At 40.3% G+C, this 21,307-nt stretch overlaps 1 protein-coding gene across 10 annotated transcripts in view; it reads right to left on the reverse strand.

Annotated features, from left to right (window-relative positions):
• LOC147348220 (contactin-4) overlaps nt 1-21,307 on the reverse strand; it is a 1,019,923-nt gene that overhangs the window by 164,337 nt on the left and 834,279 nt on the right. For all 10 annotated transcript variants that reach the window (XM_086366640.1, XM_086366644.1, XM_086366647.1 and 7 more), the window contains 2 exons: nt 12,342-12,478; nt 9,677-9,806 (listed from right to left, as the gene is read on the reverse strand). In XM_086366640.1, the coding sequence (XP_086222766.1) occupies nt 9,677-9,806; nt 12,342-12,478 (267 nt within the window). The remainder of the gene's footprint in view (nt 1-9,676; nt 9,807-12,341; nt 12,479-21,307) is intronic.

Raw genomic sequence — 21,307 nt, forward strand, 5'->3', positions numbered from 1 at the left:
AGATCTAATTCCTTGAATCTATTTCTCACTTCCACAGAGATTTGATTTGGGTCATACCTGAATGGTCTAGTGGTTTTCCCTACTGTCTTCAATTTAAGTCTGAATTTGGCAATAAGGAGCTCATGATCCAAGCCACAGTCAGCCCCTCGTTTTGTTTTTTCTGAATGTATAGAGCTTCTCCATCTTTGGCTGCAGAGAATATAATCAATCGATTTTGGTATTGACCATCTGGTGATGTCTGTCCATAGAGTTGTCTCTTGTGTTTTGGTAGAGGGTGTTTGCTATGACCAGTGCATTCTCTTGGCAAATCTCTGTTAGCCTTTGCTCTGCTTCATTTTGTACTCCAAGCCCAAACTTGCCTGTTACTCCAGGTATCTCTTGACTTTCTACTTTTGCATTCCAGTCCCCTATGATGAAAAGGACATCTTTCTTTGGTGTTAGTTCTAGAAGGCCTTGTAGGTCTTCATAGAACTGTTCAATTTCAGCTTCTTCAGCATTATTGGTTGGGGCATAGACTTGGATTACTGTGATACTGAATGGTTTGCCTTGGAAACGAATAGAGATCATTCTGTTGTTTTTGAGACTGTACCCAAGTACTGCATTTCAGACTCTTTTGTTGACTAACTATAATGGCTACTTCATTCTTCGAAGGGATTCTTGCCCACAGTAGTAGATATAGTGGTCATCTGAATTAAATCACCCATTCCAGTCTTTTAGTTCACTGATTCCTAAAATGTAGATGTTTACTCTTGCCGTCTCCTGTTCGACCACTTCCAATTTATCTTGATTCATGGACCTAACATTCCAGGTTCCTATGCAATATTGCTTTTTACAGCATTGGACTGTACTTTCATCACCAGTCATGTCCACAACTGGGTGTTGTTTTCACTTTGGCTCCGTCCCTTCATTCTTTCTGGAGTTATTTCTCCACTGATCTTCAGTAGCATATTAGGCACCTACTGACCTGGGGAGTTCATCTTTCAGTGTCCTATCTTTTTGCCTCTTCATACTGTTCATGGGGTTCTCAAGGCAAGAATACTGAAGTGGTTTGCCATTCCCTTCTCCAGTGCACCATGTTTTGTCAGAACTCTCCATCGTGACCCGTCCATGTGGGTGGTCCTACAGAGCATGGCTCATAGTTTCCTTGAATTAGACAAGTCTGGGATTCATGTGAGGGACGACTGTATGGTACTGGGCTATTAAAGAGCTCCCCTGGTGACTCACAAGCAGCAAAATTTGAGAATCACTGAAATAGGGTTTACTGATAATTGTGCAGCTGTCTGTATTATAAGCTTTTGGTATGGATACTAGTTTAAAACAAAACAAACAAAACAAAACAAAACAAAACCTAAACTTCATATTGCTACAATCACTTCAGATTTGCAGGAAGTTTTCACATGTGATCTCTTTTAGTTTTGACAGTGACACCCTCATTTTATTGATTAGTGAAGGCTTAGTAACTTGTTAAAGATATCAAATTTGCATTTGAGATCCACGTGCATTGCTTTCCCTCTTTCTGATGAGTTAAGTAAAGCTCCTATCAGACAATATTTGGGTAAGAAAGGCATCCCTCCTCTCATTGGATGCTGTTTACACTCAGCACATTTGATTGTAATCTGGCTCAACGAGGCAGCTGAGAAATCAGACTTAGTTGCAGATGAGCACTTGTGAAAATCCCTGTGAAATGACTTTGAGTTTAGTTTTAGTGTTTTTCTAATTTGTAGGCCAGTCATTTGGACACATGGCAAATTAACCATATAACTGCTCAAGCCTGCACCTCACTTTAATTGACCATCAGTTCCTTAATGGCATCTGAGTGTCCTGCCAGGGTCTGATGTCTTCCACCTCAGAGGCCAGAAGAATGCCCACGGTCCTGAACCATCAGATAGGAACTCCTTGGACCAAGGCTACTTCTATCCCTTATACAGTACTGGCAAAGTCAAGTCATATTCAAGACCACTGGGAAGATACTCAGTTGCTCTTAAGGACAGTTCATCCCATTTCAAAATCAAAGATACTCTAGTGTGTATAAAATGGACAGCTAGTAGGAATCTTATGTTTAGCACAGGGAGCTCAGGTTGATGCTCTGGAGGTGGGATGGGGGACAGATGGGAGGGGGATCCAGGAGGGAGAGGATATATGCATACATATGGCTGATTCACTTCATTGTACAGCAGAGACTAATATAACATTATAAAGCAAGTATACTCCAATGAAAAATATATAGTAATAATTATGATAATAATTTGATTTATTGTAGATCATTTGACAACAAAGGAAAGCAGAAAAAAAGGAAAAAATATCTCCCATATTCCTACCCAATAAAAAGATAGTCTAGTGACCCTGCTGGTTATGATCCAGGTCAGCTGGACACAGTGCCCGAGCATCTTGCTCTAGCACCATCACTTGTCTTCTGTAGAGGATGCTGTTGGTACCTCACACGGATTCTTTTTTCTGGCCCCAGATGCTGTGAGCATTGGTTGCTTACCAACTCCAGCTGCCCCCTTCTTTGGGAAGATGACTGGGAGATTTTGCTCCATATACCCTGCCATTACCAGCACCACTTAAGGGGCAGATCAATGAATAACCGATGAAGATATTTTAAAAAAGGTCAGCCTCCTTGCCTGAGGTGGGAATAGCTCTGATATGCACTTATGCTCCAGACATCACCCTCTAGAATGCGAAATAGGCTACACTTTACCTGGGACCATGTCCCTGCTCCCTGCCTTCCAACCCCCATCCCTAGCCTGCTCTCTTATACATTTTGCTCAGAGGACATTCCTCCAGTGACTCACAGGTACCTAAACCCCTGCCTCAGCTTTTGAGGTCTTAGGTATACTCTATCTTCGCTGTTCTTGTTGAGTCACTTAGTTTTGTCAGACTCTTTTGTGACTCCATGGACTGTAGCCCACCAGGCTCCTCTGCCCATGGGATTTCCCAGGCAAGAATCTTGGGGTGGGTTGCCATTTCCTTCTCCAGGGATCTTCCCAACCCAGGGATTGAACCCATATCTCTTGCATTGCAGGTGGATTCTTTACCATGGAGCTACCATATATATACAGGATGACATTGGTATTCTGTATGGAACAGCACAGAAAATTTCAAGTTTGGCAGTTCAGTCAGCATCCCCTAGTACCAATATGATCATCTATCTGAGTAGACACAAACATTAAACATGAATAGAAATATTTCATTAGAAAAGTTATCTTAATAAAATACTTAATTTGGCTTTTTTAAATGTATTTTTTTTTGTAGAAGATTCAAATTTCCCTAAGATTATAAGACTCAGTTCGCTGTTCCAATTCCAGCACACTCTTCTATGACCCAGGGAGTTGTGTGGTTGCTCACAGGTGTACATCATACAAGTGAACCTCATCCATGACAGAAGCTAACATAGGAGAAGAAGTCTGGAAACAGTTGCCTTGAGGAGTAATAAACTATCAACTGTAATAGGTCAGTCACAAACAAGGATGTACTATTTCTATTTAAAAGTACTCATCACCAGGCTACTCTAATATACTGACCTCAAGGTAAAAGTCTACGGCATTTGCCCACCCAGTGAGTAAATCACCCAGCACCTAGGTTAATTATTTAGCAGTTTCAATCCATTAAATATAGATACATTACATATACATTAAATACCCAGACAGAATACATAAAACAAGACTAAGGGAAAAGCCTATTAAACATATGCTTCCTAACCATCTCTTATTCATGACCTTAAGGCTGTTTCCCAGCACGAAAGGGAATCTCTCTCTAGCACTGGAGGATGCTGATAATGGATCAATAGCTGCAACCAGCATACTTCTTTTCTTCCTTATACTGAAGTATCTTGTTTTCATTTTGTTTCTTGGTTCAATTCAACCTCCCTAAGATTCTAATACAGGTAATAATTAATCTGTTATTAAATCCATAAGAGTCAAACTATTACCACCCAGCAAGAAACAAAGTGACTTGTGAAATACGATTGTATTAAAGCTTACTCAATCAATATTCACATATGTGTATTTTTAAATAATCAAATGTCTTCTCCTTCTTTCATTTAATAAGAACTCTAGGGATTTACTTATTCAATACTTAACTGCCCTTTAATTCACTTGGAATATACTAGTGTGGTTTTCTGGGGCAGGAAAAATGGGATATTAAATAGAGAACTTCTAAGCTTGTTCAATATCTTCCAAAATTGGCCCTTAATTAATTTTTCCATCTTCCTCTTTCAAGTTTAAACTTTGCCGATACACTTTATGTATTTGAATTAAAATTTCTGAGAAACATTCAGGATTTTCTATGGGCAAGAAACTATCTAGATGTTTTATAACTTTTGTTCAGGCCTTTTCACTCTGCACTGTTCCTGGTTCTTTTTTTCCTTTTGCCTGTATAAATATAAATTATTTTTCAAGGTTCACCTGACTAGCTCAGTCCACTGGTCAAACTCTCTTTCCTGAATTTCTGGAAGACTTACTATTTGTATCACTTGTTTGGAACTGAATAATTTACTGACATGCCTTACAGTTCTTACACTCAATAAAGCTGAGATCAGGGAGGGGGGTTAAATAACTTCTCAGGCATTTTCATCTTTACTGAGCTTGCTTGCTGATCTCAAGGGAATTAAGAAAGGACTCAGACCAAGAATTCAAATGGAATTGGTTCTAACTGGAAATGACTTGAAATAAAGCTCTGAATGTAAGAGTTGAATCAGTGATTATCACCTCATAGGCCTTGAACCCTTGGTAGAGGGAAGAGAAAGGATCTGGTGAGGATCGTAGGATATGCATATCAGATAGATATATAGACACAGATACAGATTGGCCTTCCCAGGTGGTGCTAGTGATAAAGAACCTGCCTGCCAATGCAAGAGACATAAGAGGCACAGATTTGATCCTTGGGTCAGGAAGACCTCCTGGAGGAGGGCATGGCAACCCATTCCAGGATTCTGGCCTGGAGAATCCCATGGACAGGGGAACCTGGCAAGCTTCAGTCCACAGGATTGCAAAGAGCTGGACATAACTGAAGTGACTTAGTGTGCACATGGATATAGATATGGATATCTGGAGATGGATGTATACACACACACACATCTCATTGTTGTCATTCAGTTGCTCAGTTGTGTCCAACTCTTTGCAACCATACTGTTATGCTCCCCTCTGGGTAAGTGCTCTAGATAAAAATCATTTAATAGCCTTTCTCACTTCAGGCTCTGCTTTTGGGACTGTAGTCATCCTCTATCTTTACTCCATGATTATATCCTGTGATTTCCAGTCATTTGTTACCATCAAATTTTCTTATTTTAACAAAAGGATCTACAAAATCTTTAATAATTATAATGGCATCCCCAGACTTTTAAATTGGACAGCTTTCGCCTGGAGGGTCTAAAGACAATGTGATTCATTCCTGAGGCCACACACCCTCCTCTGTAGCTGTTTTCTAACCAGTTGACACTATGTTTAACAAAGAATACACTTCTTTCTGCAGAACATTCTACGTAATCTACCTTTGTGAATTGCACTCCACAACAGTCAGCTCCAACTACGAACAATCAGAGTCCACTTGGCCAGGATGGGACCATTGTACTTGTCCTGGGAAGCTGGAATTATCATCCTTAACATTTATAGTGGGGAAGGTATGTGTGTGGGGGACATCCTTACAGTAGCCACACTGATGTTGACTCCAAGACCACAGAATCCTCCATGGCCTCTTTGAAAAAGACTGCAACCTCATGAATCCTCAAAAATTTTTATCTTTGATTGGGTGTTGGTTCAGGTAAAGAAGCTGGTGAGGAAAACAATTATGGAAGCAGATCCTTTCTTTTTTACCTTGCATGGGTGGACGAACATTCAATTCAGGAGCATCCACTTAATCCATGTCAGATCCACATGCCAGGCACCAAGAAGTGCTCTGCAGAAGGGCAAGTCAGGACTCTGAATCTGGGCAAATTATCAGGACTTATGGAATCAGCTCTCTCTGTGTGTTGCTTTTCTCTTATTTATAACCTTTCTATTACGCTCCAAGAAGAACTGCTACTTAGACATTTAAGATAAATTCCGAAGTCAAAGTAAAGATTTTTCTATAAGACAAATGCAAGTTGATGGTCTGAAGGTTTTTTTTTTTTTTTTTTAATGCCTAGAGCTTTCTTAATTCACTAACCACTGTTTTCAAAGATTTACTTCACTAATTAATTCATTTTTTAAAACAGTCTCTCAACTCCTTCATTACTTAGTGCAGTCATTCATTCCTACATTCATTCAATATTTAATGAGTGCATACTATGTGCTTCAATATTGTATTAGGTCCTGATGATTAAATGAGTGAAACCAAGTATGGTCATTGACATCACAGGGAAGTTAAAGTGCAGAGAGAGAAAAAGACAGAGAAATCACATTAGCAAATGTAAATGTAAATGCAGCATGATATCAAGGAGCATTAAAAGGCAGGATGAAAATTGTAACAGTAGGAGCTGACCTGGGCATAGAGAGAGGTATGACTTCCTGAGGAAGCCAATATGGAGCTGGGAGAGGCAGCCTCAGTTCAGTTCAGTTTAGTTCAGTCACTCAGTTGTGTCTGATGCTTTGCAACCCCACAGATTGCAGTATGTCAGGCTACCCTGTCCATCACCAACTCCTGAAGCTTGCTCAAATGATTCAGTGATGCCATCCAACTATCTCATCCTCTGTCATTCCCTTCTCTTCCTGCCTCTAAACCTGTCCCAGCAGCAGGGTCTTTTCCAATGAGTCAGTTCATTCTGTCAAGTGGCCAAAGTATTAGAGTTTCAGCTTTAGCATCAGTCCTTCCAATGAATATTCAGGACTGATTTCCTTTAGGATGGACTGTTTGGATCTCCTGCAGTCCAGGGACTCTCAAGAGCCTTCTCCATCACCACAATTCAAAAGCATCAATTCTTCGGCATTCAGCTTTCTTTATAGTCCAGCTCTCATGTCCATACATGACTACTGGAAAAACCATAGCCTTGACTAGATGGACGTTTGTTGGCAAAGTCATGTCTCTGCTTTTTAATATGCTGTCTAGGTTGGTCATAACTTTTCTTCCAAGGAGCAAGAGTCTTTTAATTTCATGGCTACAATCACCATCTGCAGTGACTTTGGACGCCCCCCCCACCCCCCGCAAATAATGTCTGTCGCTGTTTCCATTGTTTCCCCATCTATTTTCCATGATGTGATGGGACCAGATGCCATGATCTTAGTTTTCTGAATGCTGAGTTTTAAGCCAACTTTTTCACTCTCTTCTTTCACTTTGATCAAGAGACTCTTAGGTTCTTCTTCACTTTCTGCCATAAGTGGGTGGTATTATCTGCATATCTGAGGTTATTGATATTTCTCCCAGCAATTTTGATTCCAGCTTTTGCTTCATCCAGCCCAGCGTTTCTCATGATGTACTCTGCATATAAATTAAATAAGCAGGGTGACAATATACAGCCTTGATGTGCTCCTTTCCTGATTTGGAACCAGTCTGTTGTTCCATGTCCAGTTCTAACTGTTGCTTCCTGACCTGCATACAGATTTCTCAGGAGGCAGGTCAGGTGGTCTGGTATTCCCATCTCTTGAAGACTTTTCCACAGTTTGTTGTGATGCACACAGTCAAAAGCTTTGGCATAGTCAATAAAGCAGAAGTAGATGTTTTTCTGGAACTCTGTTGCTTTTTTGATGATCCAACGGATGTTGGCAGTTTGATCTCTGGTTCCTCTGCCTTTTCTAAATCTGGCTGGAACATATGGAGGTTAACAGTTCACATACTGTTGAATCCTAGTTTGGAGAATTTTAAGCATTACTTTACTAGCGTGTGAGATGAGTGCAATTGTACGGTAGTTTGAAAATTCTTTGGCATTGCCTTTCTTTGGGATTAGAATGAAACCTTTTCTAGCCTTGTGGCCACTGCTAAGTTTTCCAAATTTGCTGGCATATTGAGTGCATCACTTTCACAGCATCATCTTTTAGGATCTGAAATAGCTCAACTGGAATTCTTTCACCTCCACTAGTTTTGTTCATGGAGAAGGCAATGGCACCCCACTCCAGTACTCTTGCCTGGAGAATCCCATGGGCGGAGGAGCCTGGTGGGCTGCAATCTGTGGGGTTGCAAAGAGTCGGACACGACTGAGTGACTTCACTTTCACTTTTCACTTTCATGCATTGGAGAAGGAAATGGCAACCCACTCCAGTGTTCTTGCCTGGAGAATCCCAGGGACAGGGGAGCCTGGTGGGCTGCTGTCTATGGGGTCGCACAGAGTCGGACACGACTGAAGTGACTTAGCAGCAGTAGCAGCAGTTTTGTTCATAGTGATGCTTCCTATGGGCCACTTGACTTCAAATTCTAGGATGTCTGGCTCTAGGTGAGTGATCACACTATTGTGGTTATCTGGGTCATGAAGATCTTGTTTTGTACAGTTCTTCTGTGTATTCTTGCCACCTCTTCTTAATATCTTCTGCTTCTGTTAGGTCCATACCATTTCTGTCCTTTATTGTGCCCATCTTTGCATGAAATGTTCCCTTGGTATCTCTAATTTTCTTGATGAGATCTCTGCTAAGTCGCTTCAGTCGTGTCTGACTCTGCGACCCCATAGAGATATCTAGTCTTTCCAATTCTATTGTTTTCCTGTATTGCTTTGCACTGATTACTGAGGAAGGCTTTCTTATTTCTCCTTGCTATTCTTTGGAACTCTGCATTCAAATGGGTGTATCTTTCCTTTTCTCCTTTGCCTTTAGCATCTCTTATTTTCTCAGCTATTTGGAAGGCCTCCTCAGACAACCATTTTGCCTCTTTGCATTTCTTTTTCTTGGGGATGGTCTTGACCACTGTCTCCTGTAGAATGTCATGGATCTCCGTTCATAGTTCTTCAGGTACTCTATCAGATCTAATCCTTTGAATCTATTTGTCACTTTCACTGTAAGGGATTTGATTTAGGTCATACCTGAATGACCTAGTGGTTTTCCCTACTTTCTTCTATTTAAGTCTGAATTTTGCAATAAGGAGTTCATGATCTGAGCTACAGTCAGCTCCCAGTCTTGTTTTTGCTGACTCTATAGAGCTTCTCCATCTTTGTCTGCAGAGAATGTAATCAATTCTGAGTTGAGAAGAAGTAAATGAAATGAAGAGGGGACAGAAAAGCATTTGAGGCAGAGGGAACAGTGTGGACTGTGGAGGAAGAGAAGGTGGTGAACAGGCAGCTCAGAAAGCTCAGCACTGCTGAAGAACAGAAGGAAAGGGGCATATGTTGAAAGATGGGGTTGGAGGAGCAGTCCATAGTGTATAGTCTGGAAAATTTACATGTGAAAGAACAAAATGCACTCTGCCTGACATTCAAACAAACCCGTCCACCTAAGGCAGCTCTTCCTCTCTACAAGCTGAAGTTTACACCCCATCAGACACCAACACATTTCAGAAACTTTGCACAGTTTAGAAGAGGGGTTGATAGAGGAATAAAAATGAGTGCCGGGGGAACTGCATCACCCATTGCAAGCATCAGAAGAACCTGATCTCCTGAAGAGTAAGTGGTCTCCTCTTACTGCTTGTAGAATGCATTCCTTCTTTCTCAAGAGATATCTTCAGTCTAAAGATTTCATCAACCTTTTTTCTTGGATGGAATATTTATGCTTGGGAAAGCACATGTTAGTTTAGTGATTTCAAAAGCTTTTACTTTTTTGTTCTTTCCAGTATAAAGACTCACCTATCACACTAAGCTCTGCGCTGGAAAAGATAACTCCATGTTTATTCTCTGCCACACACTGATACATGCCAGCATCTGAGAGGTTCACTATTGTTATGTTGAGAGTTCCTTGTTCGATATGAATTTTATCCTGTGAAAGAAAAGAGGAACACAAAACAATGACCTTCTACAACCGAGACCTTAAGGCATCTTTGCTACATGTTATATATCAAAGGGACTTAATGGGAGGGAAATTGCCATCATATAAACAATTTACATAACATGAGCTATTTATCCGTCAACTAGCTTGTGGCAGGTCAGATGCTAAATGAACAACCCGTACATCAGTTGGTAAATGGAATTTAAATTGTAGGACTCTCTTGAGTTATCATTGATTTAATAGTGAAACCACTCAAATTAATATCCCCTCTAAACAGATGAACTTTAAATTTAAAATGATTTTTCTTTTTTTTTTTTTTTACTCCAAGGCTTTGTGCTAACTGGGGGTGAGGAGTGGGAAATACAAGGAAAATTACTGTTTAGAGTAGTTAAAACACTCAAATTATGGGCAGCCAACACTTTGAGGGTTAAAAGGACTGTACTCTTCTTGGATGAAGCAGAAACACATATTTAATGTTGTTGAAGTTTACTAAGAATAAATAATAAGTATTGATAATTTAATGTTCTGTTACTTGACTGCTGTTGGTGGCGTGAACTAAGCTTAGGACCATGAACTGGTGCCAATCTGAAGACAGCCAAGTGGGTGTATCAAACAATAGACCATCTTCATTCATCAGCCTGAGGCTACATAACTTGAGGCATCAATTTTCATAAATACCCTAAAGGACCTCCTTTTCTCCAGGAGACCTGCCATTTAAAAAGTAAAATATTTTCTGTTTGCCCTAGGGTTGTGATTTAGCTGCCTGGCATCCATGATCCCTCACATTAAATAGAGGAAGGAAAATGCCAGTTACCTGGGCACCTACACTCAAGTGATTCGAAGCTGGCTTTTAGAATTGAGAGAATCATGGGACCAGCAGGAGCCCTGCTGGTCAGGAGGAGGTGTGGGTGGCACGGTGTGGACTAGGCTTGTTATATCTGCCTGTTTCTGTGGCTGCAAGGGCTGATATCCTGGCCAGTGCTCAGAGTGGTTGTTCTTGCCTGGAGCTGATGGGGGAGGAAACCAGAGCACAAGAAACTGGCTGTCAAATTGGGGCCTGGGGAAAATGTCATACTTCAGCAAAAATTTGAATTCAGTGGGAAAATCAAACTGGACACAATTGTTCCTCATCTTAAGGTCCCTCCACCTCATTTATTTTTATAGGCATGATTCCTATCTCTTTTAGCCTTCTCGACAAGGTTATTCAGATTTCTTTGTTAGACTGCTCTACAGGTTGGTTACCTTTCTAAAAAAATTTTTTTTTTTTGCATATAATTTGGAATATTGGCATGCAGGAGTATTTTGAAAAGGAGTTATTTTTGTCTGTCTTTCCACCCATTTAGCAGATTGGGTGGCTACTTCCACCTCATCTCCTGGGCTGTGTGCTTAGCTACTCAATCATGTCCGACTCTTTGTGACCCCATAGACTGCAGTCCACCATGCTCCTCTGTCCATGGGATTTTTCCAGGCAAGAATACTGGAGTGGGTTGCCATGGCCTCCTCCAGGGGAATCTTCCCAACCCAGGGATCAAACCCAGGTCTCCTGCATTCCAGGCAGATTCTTTTCCAGCTGAGTCACCAGGGAAGCCCATGAATACTGCAGTGGGTAGACTATCCCTTCTCCAGGGGAATCTTCCTGATCCAGGAATTGAACTGGGGTCTTCTGCAATACAGGTGGATTCTTTACCAGCTGAGCTACCAGGGAAGCCCTTCCCTGGGCTGCTGGTCCAGAAATAACCAGACTCATGGCTTCTCTCAGGTCCTGGATCTGCGAGGATACTGAGGCTACTGCAGTTCCTGCCCAGAGCCAGTAGAAGACGCAGCCTGGTACCTCCTACCTCTCTCACATCACAGAGTCCTGTTAAGCCAGGCAACAGTTTGGCCGCTTTTTCACTTAAGCCTTAGCTACAGGGATATTGCAGCCTGGTCTCCAAAGAGGATTTTTAATATCTGAGCTTTCAGCTACTACTGCCTGCTTCAGGGCCTACAGACTGGTGCCTCCCACTTTGCTCATCGCTTTTAGTTGTTCTTCTACTTCTGTTCCACTAAGAGGTGTCAGTCTCGAGTTTGCACACGCCACTGCTACATGTCTGAGGCACAGTGAGCATTTTGCTGGTCCATGTACTGGACTGTGTTGTTCACTAGTCTTCCCAGACAGAAGACAATATAAAACTGCACTGAAGGGGAGAACTGGAGAGTCTTACACACTCACTTGTACATGCAAACTTGTATCTTAGCACAGTTACATGATCCAGACCTTCAGCATAACTCTCCAGTTGTAAAGCCAGTGACGTTAATCTCTGAAGACCAAAGATCCGGTATGGATGTTTAACAAGGCTGAGCAATGCTGGAAAATTGGATTTATGTACAGTTTCTATCTATCAACCACATTCACTTGTTCCACTATTAATGGCATTTGGTTATATAATTTTGGAAACAACTGGTAATTTTTCTCTTTCCATAGCAACAAGACCACACACCACATTAAAGTCAATATTAAGACACAATTTTCATTCATTTGCTTACCCGAGTTAACAGTGGTTCGCCATTTTTCAGCCACCTGTATGTAGGCTTGGGCCTTCCATTGGCTTTACATTCCCAGAAGACGTTTTCTTCAATGGCCACATGGATGTCATTTATTTTTTGACTCCAGTTCGGTTGAGCTATAGCAGTTCACAAAGCAAAGATGTACATTCAGTGCATGTTCAACTCATGTTTATCATATGCAATTAAGGGACAAAAAAGGGTTTATGATAAAATTAATTTTCCAGAGGTTATGTCAATTGCAAAGCTGGGTGGAAGTTCAGTGGGTACTTTTAGAATAAAACACCCCACCTCATGTCCAACTCTGAATGTCCTGTTTTTGCAGCCTATGTGGCTGTTTTTTCCATCACTAAAGGCAAAATGAGCAAAACTATCATGAGCCATAGGGTAAAATTAACTGCTCCTCCTCCCAAATATCTATTCCTCATTTTTTCCAAAAGAAATCTCCCACCACCACTCTGTTACTTTAAGCTGGGCTCATGTTTTCCTAGCTACCCACTGTATTTCCCTTCATTTGCATCTAGAGGTAATTATAGGATGAGGTTCATACCAATGATAGGTGGTATGTGTGTGGAAGTGATGAGGGCAACCTCCAGGTTACTGACTTAAAGATACCAGCCCTGGATTCTCATTTTTCTTTCCCACTGATTAGAAAGTGACAAGTGAAATAGCCTTGGGCTCACAGATGAAGCTATGTAGGATGAAGATGCTGACCTTGAATGATCTTCTGGAATAAAGCAACCCCAGACCCACATGCCTATTTTTGGAGACATATGTATGAAGGAAAGAAACTTCTTCTTTAAGCCATTATATTTCTACGTGTCTCTCACACGCATCATATAAATAATTTCTGTGACTCCTTTCTCCTTCAAGACTGTCATCATTTTCTATTATTACCTTTTTTCATGTTGATAGAATATTTTCTATTAGCATATGGCCTTACAATTCCAAATCTCTGAATGAGCCCTGGTTTTCACCAAAAGCTTCTTAAGGAGCTAGGTCCTGCCCTGCCTAACACAGGAGTTCAAGACTGCACTCAATTCCCACACTGCTCAATGCCATACTCCAGAGGTCCCCAACTCTCTGGGATCTAATGCCTGATGATTTGAGGGGGAGATGATAATAATAGAAATAAAGTGCATGATAAGTGTGATGCACTCAAATCCTCCTGAAACCATCCTCCCACCCCGGGACTGTGAAAAAATTGTCTTCCCTGAAACTCGTCCCTATTGCCAAAGAGGCTGGGGACTGCTGTACCACTCCCTCCTACCACCAAAATTGTGCCTCACCTCTCATGCTTCAAATAAAGTCCCATTTTCTCTCCTTGTTCTTAAGGGAAATAAAGACAATGCTAACGCACATTCCCTAAAAAGTCTTCATAATATCAAGCCTTCCCTAAAGCACGATTCATGCTATTGGTAAACTATAATGGCACATGTAATTAGGCAGAAAACCCTCAGCCCAAAGTTCAGAAGCAAAGAGTAGTCATTCTGGAATGTATCTTCACACTGTGCACTTGCGTGATGCCTACCAACTTGAACCCAATAGTTAGAACTGGTATTCATATTTAATTAGAAGATGCTACTCAATATTCTTAACATATCTCTTAGCTGACTTGACCTCAGTATCTTTATTCGATGAGGTTACCAATCATTCATAATTTAATTCAAAAGGAAATGACTAGTGTTGAGCTCAAGCTTATATTATCAATAATGAAAAAAAAAAAATACTGGAAAAACAACTCACTTAACCAGCAGAGGTCCCTAGGTCCCTGAATAAATGCTACTTTCTCCTTTTATCCATCTATAAGCAAATCTCATGTTTTTCAAAGAGCAAAACACAATTTTACAAATCTACTGATGGGGATGATGCATTGTTTCAAATGAGGGGAGGCTGAAAGGGTCAGCTTTCAAAACAAGTTATAACATCAAGAAGCATTAACTTGAATGCAGGGTTGTAACCTTTATCCTTGAAGGAGCTGCACGTCTGCCATTGTTTTTTATCTTCCTGGTGCTTTGCAAAGGGAGCTCAAATGGTAGATACTACCTTTTCAGTTCTCTGTCTGGAGAATTTGATGTGCAACACTGATGAGGCTAATGGCAGTTATGTGCCTAATTTCACATGCAACCTGCTGAATATTTACCCCCCACAGGGTCTATGAAAACAAAGCAAACAAGAAAAACTATAGAAATCTGTGTGGAATATTAACGAAGCCAAACTTTTCAAAGAGAGTGAGGAAGAAAAATAAAATGGAAGGGCAAATGTAACTTATGAAGCAATGTCAAGTTGAAGTTCAAAAAGGAAACATCAAAACCACATGCAGAGACAGAGATTTCAATGTCATAGATTTCCTGTAACTCTTGGGCTTATTCATTGCTTTCTTTCAAAAACACAGAAAGAGCTGGAAACACAACCTTGCAATCTCAAAGAGGATAGGGAGAAGCGAAGGGAAGGGAGGGCCTTGAGAGGATTTTGAAAAGACCTTGCAAAGTTCTAACTAATTAAACCCTTCTGAGGGCTCATTCTCTCTTCCAACAGGGTTACAGAGGTTAAGGTGCTCAAGAAGAATGCTCAATGGTAGTGGTTTGTGCTGGTCAAGGAGAAATCAACAGCAAATTCAGTCTTTGTGAGACATCATCAGATACTTTCCTTTTCGTTTTTAAAGTAAAATTAATGCTCAGAAACCAGATTTGAAGGACAAAAATCTACTCCTCCTGAAGTAAAATGAATTCATAGGAGCCAAATTTGAAATGATTTAAACACATTCCTCTTGAAGTCAATATCTGGACAGGGGCCCACAGGGACTGAGAATGGAATACTGTATTATATATATGGCAAAGGATAAGATGATCTTTCTTTTAACATGCCAATTGCAGATCTACAGGGCAAAAACCCACACAGTGAAGGTTTCTCCTGCCACTCACTTAGATTAGATGAATCATATCTAAGTGAGTGAGTTTTTTGTAATTGAATAGTTCTGTACCTGATGGAAATTGTTTATATCTCTACATATCTCTTTGGGTCACTGAGTTCGAAGTCCTTGGGTAACAAATGGTCCACTTTAGTGCATAAGAGAAAATATTGTTTCCTTTAACTTTTTTTTTGGATAATGTATGTGGGTCCGTGGTATTTATCACTTAATATCTAGGTTCTTTTGCAACACCATATCTAAAAAAATAGCTCCATGGAAGGCTTGAACAGGTTGATTCAGCCCTATTATTTCAAAAAGAAGTTTATGTCTAAATGCTTTTCGGGCATTATATATATGTAGATCCCAAATACTAAACAGAAATCATATTCACATATTAAAACAGAACCATCTGTTTCAGCCATTCATATTCTTTCAAGGTTTGAATAGAAGAATCTCTCCTCTAAAGTGAATCTTTAGTCTTGTTCTCAAGATACAAATTAAAATACAAGGTTAAATGATTGTGTTTTACTTGACTCTATGACACTGTTAATCTCTTGCATAAATGAACAAGCTCTTCATTCCAATCTTTTGTTCAACAACTGCCAGAAACGACCTAAGTCAATGCATAATCCAGCCACTGGAATCATGCAAGCATCTTGTCCAATAACAATTTATATTGCAGACAGATACAGTTTGCAGTTCTCAGAGGTATCTGGTTCTCTGACTGTCCAAAACCAGAAATTTCTAATAGAAAGAAAAGCCATCAAGAGCCTTAGCCCTTAGGGAAAAAAAAAAAAGATAAAATGGGGGAAAATAATTTAAATTGCTATTAGAATGATTACCTGTAGCCATTCAAAATTATTTCTGGTTGCTTACACAGTCTTAGAGAAGATGAATCTATCTTAAGCTGTACTCAAGGATATTAAGGGTTTTTGGTATCAGTTCATTTGGGACAATTAGGCAGACTCTTGCTTGAGTGCAAAATTATCTCATCTTCTGTGTTCATTCTTTTGGTCATTCAATTCTTTAAGCCACTTTGTGAGACTGAATATTATCTAGTGATCACACATACACAGCACATCTATGGGGAAATTAGTACACCATACTAAATGATGCTTTTATATTCTGACCCTAGATATCCTCCCATACTATTTGCAGGGTCATGAAGTCCACAGTTTTGTCTTTAGAGCCAAAGGACCATAGCCCACAAGGTCTCGACATACAGCCATAGATGTAAATTGGAAGGAAAATAAAAAGAGCTCTTTTTGGCTCAATAATCAGGTGATTATAAGTCACTTCCTTAGAAAATAGGAAGTAAAAAACTCAGTTGTTCACCTGGATGTTTTCATTTATGACTTTGGTTGTAGAAAACAAGTAGATAAAGTATCTGAATGATTGATGACTTTTTTTCCCTTTTACCTATTTAATGAAAATGTCTTACTGGCAAGTCAAAGAACACAGAACAGGTCTAAAGGATCTCTGATTCTCACTCATTCTATCATCTTGGGTAAGTTATTTTATGTCTCTGGGTCTTTATTTTTAACTTGTAAAAATCAAAGAGTTGGCTCCAACAGATCCTTCCAGCTCAAACATTATACATTCATTGAAAAATAGTCTTGTTCACTGCTTGCATATTATATTCCCTATTTCCTCATGGTGAAAATGACTTTACTCTCAATACCTGTTACATCTAGGAGAAATTGTACAAAGGTATTAAATATCAGGAAATTTAGCTCATGTTTCATTCTTCTGAATGATGACTGTTATTCCACTGGTCTATTTGTGCAAAAAGGAATAATGAGGTGGAAAGATGAATAATTATCAAGTGAATTAAATCCATTTTATACCTCCCTCTCCTTTTTTCAAAGATAATTACTGTAGCATCCTCCTTCCACTGTGTCTTTGTAGACTGGTCATAATGCTTGATGTGACAGAAGTCTGCGAGCTTTCACAGGAAGCAGGAACACCTTTATTTGCAGTAATTTATTCTTAGGGTTCACTCTACCACCTGGAAACAACCTGCATAAGAGCAATGGCTTTTGCACTGTGGACTCAAACAAGTAGCATCAGCACAACCAGGAAACGTAATAGAAATGCAAATTCTCAGGTCCCATGCTAGCCCAACAAAATCAGAACTTCTGGGGAGTTCTGTATTTTAATAAAATTTTCAGTTTATTCTAACTGCACCCTGAAGCTTGAGAACTTCCAGCATGAAAGAACAGGCATAGCATCTGGAACCTATCTCTGTTTACTATGGGCTTCTCCGGTGGCTCAGATGGTAAGGAATCTGCCTGCAATGAAGAAGACTGGAGTTTGATCCCTGAGTCGGTAAGATCCCCTGGAGAAAGAGACGGCAACCCACTCCAGTACTCTTGCCTGGAGAATTCCATGGACAGAGGAGCCTGGCAGGCTACAGTCCATGGGGTCACAAAGAGTCGGACAGGACTGAGCGACTATCACTCACTCTGCTTACTATGTAGCTTCAATCAGTAACATGAGTATCTCTTTGGGAAGCAGTTTCCATATTTAGAAAATGGCTAAGTGTAGGAATGACAAAAAAGTGTCTTACTGGTTCTAAGTCCAAAATATATGTCAAGTCTCCATTTATTTTCATTCTTTGCGTCCTAGCCACCATCATTTCTCACCTGGTTGGCTTTCTGACTGCTTATCCTGCTTTTACTCTTGGTTCCCTATAATGTAATCATTGCAGAACAACCAGAGTGATCTTCTAAAAGCATGAATACAACTGAGTCATTCCCCATTTATAATCTCACAGTGGTTTCCCATTATCAGAATAAAACCCAAACTCAGTGCCTGGCTTACAAAGTACTGCCTAATCTGCCACCCTCCTTTGTTTCCAAACCCTTTATCCTTTCTCACTAGGACTTAGCCACGCTGGCTTCCTTGATGCATCTCACACATGTTAAGTCGTCTTCTGCCTCAGGGCCTCTGCACTTCCTTACCTTCTGCCTGGAAAGCACTACCCCTTGAAAGCATGGCTCTTTTTCACTCTTTAGGTTTCAGTTCAGAAGTCACATCTTACACAAGTCTTCCCTGACTGCCTTATCTTATGAAGTCTTTCTTCTGTTCTTGAAAAGTGAAAGTGAAAGTCGCTAAGTTGTGTCCAACTCTTTGTGACCCCATGGACTATACAGTTCAGGGAATTCTCCAGGCCAGAATACTGGAGGGGGTAGCCTTTCCCTTCTCCAGGGGATCTTCCCAACCCAGGGATCAAACTCAGGTCTCCCACATTACAGGCGGATTCTTAACCAGTTGAGCCACAAGGGAAACCCAAGAGTACTGGAGTAGGTAGCCTATCCCTTTTCCAGTGGGTCTTCCTGACCCAGGTATCACACTGGGGTCTCCTGCATTGCAGGTGGATTCTTTACCAACCGAGCTATCAGGGAAGTCCTTCTTCTGCTCCTAGTTGCCTGCTATCATATCATCCTAACCACCTTCTTCATGATTCTTATCACCTTATGAAATTTTCTAGTTCATTTATTTGCATAATAGTGAATTTCCTGTTTGCTCCTAGTGAAAGAAAAGTTCCTTGAAGACAGGGATTTGTATTATAGTCCTAAGTGTCTAATACTCTGCCACCTCTGGTAGGCAATAAAAAAAAATTATTTGAACAAATTAATAATATATTAAAGTCATTTTGGAAAATGTCAACATTTAAGCAAGAAAGATTTGTAGTAATGTACCCTTGAAAATATAATATCTACCTCAGTAAGTTTTTAATGCTTAAAAATACCTGAAAGAGCAGATTAAACCACACGGACAAGTACAGGCCATGGCACAAATAACTCTGGAAGATGGAGATGGGTAAAAATGTTCATGTTTGAACTAGCTTCAATTCTTCCCAAACATGAGTAGCACATGCTAAGCTAAAGACACAATCACAGTGGAAACACACCAGCCAGGAATATAGGCTCCTATGACCCTTATACAGGGAATGTAGGAACAACGAAACCATGCTCAGCAGGCCTTTGGAGGAAGGTTAAATGGTTTCAGTGTGGGATCAGAAAAATTGCCATTTTGTCAGGCCAGAACGGAAGTGAGCACACCTGTCTGGTTTCTCAACTGAAGAGTGGATGAATGGGATGCAGCAACTTGGAACCAAAAAGGACAAGCAGGTCTCTAAGCTGAAACCCAAGGTTTATTGTCCCCAAGCACAGCACATCTTAACACTGTCAGACATTCTCTTGTCAACAAAGAGAGCATGTTCATGGATGAGTAACTAGGGCTACTTTCTCCCCTTTTGTGAAATATATATGGTGATTTTAATTATAACAATTCATTTAAATTGGAGATCTAGGCAGCTGGATATTGGGAACACTGTATTGAGAAAACCCAACAGAGACCACAAGGAAAAAAAAAAAAATGACAGCCAAGCACTTTTGCATAATTAAGCTCTCCTGTGACAATGAAAACAACTCGATAATTTCCGTGTCACTGATATGCTAGTTGAGGGAAAATAAAAGGATAAAAAAGATGCAACAGCCCACCATCATGAAGTCAACTGATCTGACAAGCTTCTAACACCTAGGGTGGTTGACAACGGAGAAAAAGCTGAGTTATCTTCAGAAAGCAGGCACATTTCATTTGGCTTTTTTTCCCATGGATGAATGCAGATAACTTCGTTTAAAAGGGAAACACTGTTAGCATCAGATTTTCATCTCCAAGGCTGGGTCCCAGAAAACCGTTCATTGTTTCTCCAGAAGGTTATTGATGAGGTTGATTCTCCAGAAGACTAACTCTGGAATCTTCTGTTTCCAGTGTAGGAAACTTATGACCTACTAGAAAGCACTGTGCCAACTCCTGGTGACAGGATATTTCCTACGTTTTTAATATACTGAAAAGCAGATATTTCACTTCAAAGAAAACCATGAAAGTGAAAAATTACTTCAATCAATTAACTGAGCAACACAACTAACATTTAGGGATCACAACTACTTAATGGAAAAATCAATCTAACTAATTGAAAAAGGAAAACACTGGCCATTTACCTGAACATTTTCAGGTTGTTCCTACTTGACGCAGGAGAGATGATTATTATACTGAAGAGAAAAATGTACCCTTGAGTGTCCCTTGGACTGCAAGGAGATCCAACCAGTCCATTCTAAAGGAGATCAGCCCTGCGTGTTCTTTGGAAGGAATGAAGCTAAAGCTGAAACTCCAGTATTTTGGCCACCTCATGTGAAGAGTTGACTCATTGGAAAAGACTCTGATGCTGGGAGGGATTGGGGGCAGGAGGAGAAGGGGATGACAGAGGATGAGATGGCTGGATGGCATCACTGACTCGATGGACATGAGTTTGAGTGAACTCCGGGAGATGGTGATGGACAAGGAGGCCTGGCGTGCTGCAGTTCATGGGGTCGCAAAGAGTCGGACACGACTGAGCGACCGGACTGAACTGAACTGAAACACTTAAGACAGTGATTGCATCTCACTGAACAAATCAGTAACGTTCAGTCTTCAGTTTTTCTAGCAATGAACTGTGATGTCTTCTGCTTTTCAACCAATCAAATAAGGTGTCAACCATCATAGTTTATGAAAGAGCAAAGATCAAGCATCAGATCTGTTGTTTGGCATGGGCAGAGTTGATCATTTAGTATTGTTGAAGGAAGATGGGTGATTTTTAAAAGGTGCATATTTATTTAAACAATTGGTGCTCAAGTTATCATGTGAAGGACTGGCTAACATCATGTGCATTCATTATCCCTTGGGCAACGCCACAGGTATGAATCCAAAATGCCAGATGGGAAGGTTGCTGAAGGCTAGCTGATATTCAAAAGCTCCATCCAGTTTCTAATCATGCTTCTAAAAAATCTTACATGACTACTGAACAAAATCTTTTCCCCATATCTGAAATCCAAAATACTCTGGAAGAAGACCCGATGAAATAAATAAACTTTTGTGGTATGAGTTGTTGAAAGACATCAGAAGGTTTAAAGTCTTTGCTACAACTTGCCCCTAAAGAACTGCTCTTATCCCTTTAATACACATTGTTGTTCACCTAAGCCATTCTTAAATA

Source organism: Bos grunniens, chromosome 22 (assembly GCF_055505025.1).
Source record: "Bos grunniens cultivar Pamir isolate PY7600 chromosome 22, Bosgru_T2T1.0, whole genome shotgun sequence".
Lineage (NCBI taxonomy): Eukaryota > Metazoa > Chordata > Mammalia > Artiodactyla > Bovidae > Bos > Bos grunniens.